At 38.2% G+C, this 4,817-nt stretch overlaps 1 protein-coding gene across 4 annotated transcripts in view; it reads left to right on the plus strand.

Moving 5' to 3' along the window:
- The window catches only part of LOC106526858 (alpha-1,3-mannosyl-glycoprotein 4-beta-N-acetylglucosaminyltransferase C), a 196,234-nt gene that overhangs the window by 119,231 nt on the left and 72,186 nt on the right, over positions 1-4,817 (plus strand). Inside the window, exon 1 of one of the 4 annotated variants that reach the window (XM_014021569.1) lies at positions 4,387-4,552. The exons of the other annotated variants lie outside the window; for them this stretch is intronic. Within the exon in view, the coding sequence (XP_013877023.1) occupies positions 4,426-4,552 (127 nt within the window). The 5' untranslated portion in view covers positions 4,387-4,425. Of the gene's footprint in view, positions 1-4,386; positions 4,553-4,817 lie in introns of those variants that run through there. 4 annotated transcript variants of the gene reach the window in all.

A 4,817-nucleotide genomic window follows, 5' to 3' on the forward strand; every position in this document is an offset into this window, starting at 1 on the left:
GTCTTAAACTGTTAAAAAATGACTAATAGTAATAAAGTGCAGTAAATTTCAGTTCAAACTTTAATGGAACAAGAAAAATAAAATGTTTTTACAAAAAACCTCCTTCCATATTCTGCTTATGTCTTAGTTTGTTCTACAAGAAAGAAAAAACAGCATTGAAGTTACTGCAACAACTGCAGCATAGTGCTGTTTATGAAGGCTACAGCTAGCAGCAGCAAACTMTTTGAATTCTTTGTCATGTCTTGTCCTCAAATGTTGAATCAAAATGCTGCTGTTAAAACATCCAACTTTCACTCCTCCTCTTGACAGTTTAGCAGAGCACAGCAGACAGTCTGCTGGTTTGTTTCCTCCGTGCTGCTCTTAAATATCTCCAAACTGCCGATATGTTACTTCTTCTTCTTCTTTTCTTCTCATCMTTCTTCTTCTGTTATTCGGGGGTGCGGTCGGAAATAACTTGTCAGTGCATTAGCGCCACCGCCTGGTTTGGATTGTTGTTTACCCTTTGTGCAGCTCAGCACAGGAGGAGACAAAAGTGGTATCGGTTAAGAGTATCGGCYGGCTTTTACGAGTACGAGTACGAGTACTTGATGCTGGTATCGGATCCGATACCGATACTGGTATCGGAATCGGGACACCTCTAATCTCAACCTTAGAGTTCATAAAGTGTTTATTTTTATGACCTAAAACGTTTGCATTTTTTTCTGGAAACACTGAAAAAAAGGATAAAACAGCAGCATCTGCCAAACATATACAACCCCTGGCAAAAAGTATGGAATCACCAGTATTGGATGAGCACTCATTCAGACATTTCATTCTGTAAAACAAACTCAGATTAAAAACATGATACAATAATAAGGTCATTCCAAAGTGCAACGTGTTGGCTTTCAGGAACACTCAAAGTGACATATTTATTTTATTTTATTTTATTTTATTATTCAAGTCTGTGTGATTTTGTTTACATGGCTTTTTTAATGCTATTTAAATATAGTTGTTTATCTTATTTGTTTAACTTTTTTGGTAGAAGTTACACTGTAAACAACATTTTTGGTAAAATGAACTGGTAAAGGGACTCTTGTTACGTTTTTATTTGTTGTTAAAATAGCAAAAATAATGAACTGTATTTCATTCTGTCGTCACATTAAAGCAGAAACACGTTGGAATAATGCCAGAAAAGTTTGCATCTTATTTTAAAGGTAAAACAAACAAAACACTCTCCCTTGCTTCAGGGAATTGAACAAACCTCCATTCTATATAAATACTGACTCAAAAAATCATTTGTAACAGAAAACAAACAAATGAAAACACTAGTTCAGCAAATTCCATTTTTTCCCCAACCCCCATCTTTCACCGCATGAAAAACAGTTTCATTAATTAAAAGTATCCTAAACTCTTTGTCTTCAATAAAAAAAAATTTCCACTTCACCCTGAGAGTTAGTTAGAAACACATCCATTTTCATGCATATGTTAGGGGTTATGAAAAAGAAAACAAAACGGGTAATCTGTCGCCCCCGCGCGCGCGCGCCCTCCTTTCAACACATGGTTTACGGCAGCGGGGGGGTGTGACCGGGCCCGGGTCACCCCACCCCCACCCGGCCGCACCTACAGGAGGTGACGCTGCACGGCTGAAAACAGGAAAGTCCCAAATACGCTCCATTAAATATTCCCGAAAATCAAACAGACTAAACCCATGCTACTAAAAATGTTTCAAAACAAACTTTTATCATTCTTCTTGATTTAAGATTTGAATCAATTTGATCCCGGAAAGTGGCCGAAACAGCCACCGTCCGGGAAACCAACTTATAGACTCCCATACCCGCAGACACTTTTTTCACGGCTGTCAGCGCCATATTTGTTTATCATGGCCTGTGCTCAAAAGGAAAGCCCGCTGGTCGCATTCTTCGGCTGAAAACTCGGGCCCAGCGCCCTACCTAATGACATTCTATAACGAGGTGTCGGGACCGGGGTCACTTGGAATGACTTCTAGCCTACAAAATGTCTCCTCAAATAGAAACAAGACGGAAAAACAACATTTCCCCTCAGCAGTTTAAACATATTTTAACCTGCCTACGCTCACCGTAGACAACACAACTGTCCTCTTGGCTACATTAAAACACAAAGCTGAGCTCCCTGTTTTGACTCGATATGGAATAAAAACGCTCCCATAATCTACCTCGGCTATTGTCGATTCAGCCTCAGAAAAACTAGACCAGCGTCTAACAATTTACAAATGCAATGTGTGTGGGCCAAAAACTTAGCTGTAGCTCTTTAGCATAAGGTGCTAATGAAAATATTAGCTCACCGTGCTTCGGTCGACAGACAGGTTCTTTCTTCAGCTTCAGTCCCAAAGGATCACCCACAGCGGCCGAGGGAATGACAGATCACAAAACCCGGACACGATCAGCAGACAAGAACAGGTCAGCTTTTCAGCCTTCATCTTCCGGTGGATGTCCGAGACAAAACAGTCGACCGCTGCGGGCAGTCCTCCGGTCCTTGAAACTGCCATTTCGACAACGCCAATTCTGTTGTCGCATGAAAGCAGAAACACGTTGGAATAATGCCAGAAAAGTCTGCGTGTATGGTCGTAATAAATGATTTAATTCTGAACAACAGACTAACAGGACTCAATCAGGAAGCTCTGTCAGCCCGTCGCTGACATGTCAGCGGACACAGCCAATAATATACACCATGATAACATCATATGACGTGCTTATAACCAATCACAGATTGCCCAATGTACTCTCCAGCCTATCACAGGGCTCCCAGCTCAAAGAGTGTCTTATCAAACAAGAGAGGTCAGTCCGTTGCGGAGTCCTGATGTCTGGACAAACAGATTAATATTGAACAAGTGAACAGATAGATAATTAGTCCATAACACATTCAAAAAAAAAAAAAAACCTCCAGCCTTTTTTGTAAAGAAATATAATCAAGCCACCTTTTTTTATTTCTGCACAGTAACAAGGTTAGAAACAAAGTCGTAAATATTTCATTTAAACCTAAAAAAAGGGAGAATTGATCCGAAAGCACAAATGCAGAAAAGGTGTTTGACAATAAAAGAGCTGACATGTTTTTTTTTTCTGATTCTTTTTTTTTTGTGTGTTAAACAAAAGACGAGATGTGCAATTTGAAAGAAAGTAACAATTCTGGAGCCCAGACAGAAACGTGAAAACCCAGCATGTAGACTCTCACCCCTCTGTTACAAAAGAGAAGCCGTAAAGAACAGATGAAGTGCCAGAGCTCGGTGAGGACTAACTTGTACACGCAAAGCAGAAAATGTGACAGAATAAACGGATCGACGAACAACTTTTTCACCGAAGCAAACAATCGCTTTACAATAATCTTTCATTTTGTCTTTTTTAAAGCAGGTTTTCTGAAGATGAAAGCAGCATTTATGTGAAAAATAGTTGACAAATATAAATGTGCATTGAAACTGATTCTGCTAAATTGTCAAAGTTTATTTATGATTCCTATTAGATGCATAAAGCCTCAAGATATGTTTATACAAAAACATAACTGAAGAATACTAAAACTTGTAATTGCAAAAGACATACATTCACAAAAAATATGCAAGAAAAAAGAAAGTAAAATAAAATGTATGCATAATTAAATAATGTCTTAGTTCCTAATGTGCGAGGTCATTTCGAGTGTAAACAGCTAATATGACTTTATAATTGATTCTACTGTCAGTGCAAAGATGTCAGGACATCAGTAACGTGTTCAGATATTTAAACTACGTGCAGCTGCATTTCAAATGAACTTTGTACAGCAGAACTGGGGAGGCCCATAAAACACATTAGTTTAATTAGCAATAAATGCTGAAATTAAAGTCTCAGAATTAGATTTAAGGGAAAAAAACTTTAAGTGTCGTTAACGTTACTCCTACATGTACTGTACCCACTCCTTTGACATTAATTGGACTGAGCTGAATCCCCTGCTTCACATTATTTATGATCCCCACCAAGCAGAGCGGGGGGTTATTTATTTGTTTATTTATATAATTATTTATTAAATTATTTATTTATTTTAGTGTTAGTGATCTTAGTGCTTCAGTAACTTTATTTTATTCATTTAGTTAGTTAAATCTAGTTTTTATTAGTTAGGTAATTAAATATTTCAGTGTTTATTAATTGATATAAATGCACCATGTGGTAATTTTTTACTCGTAAACAGCTACAGCTAAAATGTTTACATAAAGCCAAACAATTAGGCTGTTATTCATCATTAACTTTCTGCACTATACAGACATCATTTTGACTGAATTAAATTAGGATTTGCCAGGAGATGTGATGCTGCTCATTAACACGTCTTTTATACCTTAATATTCTTTTTATTCTAGACAAGTTTTCTTTTTATCTTGTTCTTTTTTTCCTAATATTTATCAGCAAACTCTTGTGTACATTAATTAGAGGCAATCAGCAAAGCACCGTGATGACTGCTTTGGTCCTTCATGCATTCTCTGGGCCCACAGGAAGGCAAACCCTTCTAACTCATTCTACACCCATGCGCCCGCTGATGACCCTCTACTCCAGACTTGGCTCCAGGGGGGCACGTCCTGGTAAGGGACATTAAACTACCAGTTGTCTTCTGTCCATCTGAATCGCTCTTTGTCTGGCCTGTCACCAGGACCAGTGTTTCTTGGGAGACCTTACAAGAGGCAATTGCCTCGACACACAAACTCCTCCACCACGTTAAGGTGGCGATTCACGGAGAAGGAGGGATTTATTTCCTTTTCTTTCTTTCTTTCTTTCTTTCTTTCTTTCTTTCTTTCTTTCTTTCTTTCTTTCTTTCTTTCTTTCTTTCTTTCTTTCTTTCTTTCTTTC

The sequence above is a fragment of the Austrofundulus limnaeus genome, unplaced genomic scaffold, assembly GCF_001266775.1.
Source record: "Austrofundulus limnaeus strain Quisiro unplaced genomic scaffold, Austrofundulus_limnaeus-1.0 Scaffold297, whole genome shotgun sequence".
NCBI lineage: Eukaryota > Metazoa > Chordata > Actinopteri > Cyprinodontiformes > Rivulidae > Austrofundulus > Austrofundulus limnaeus.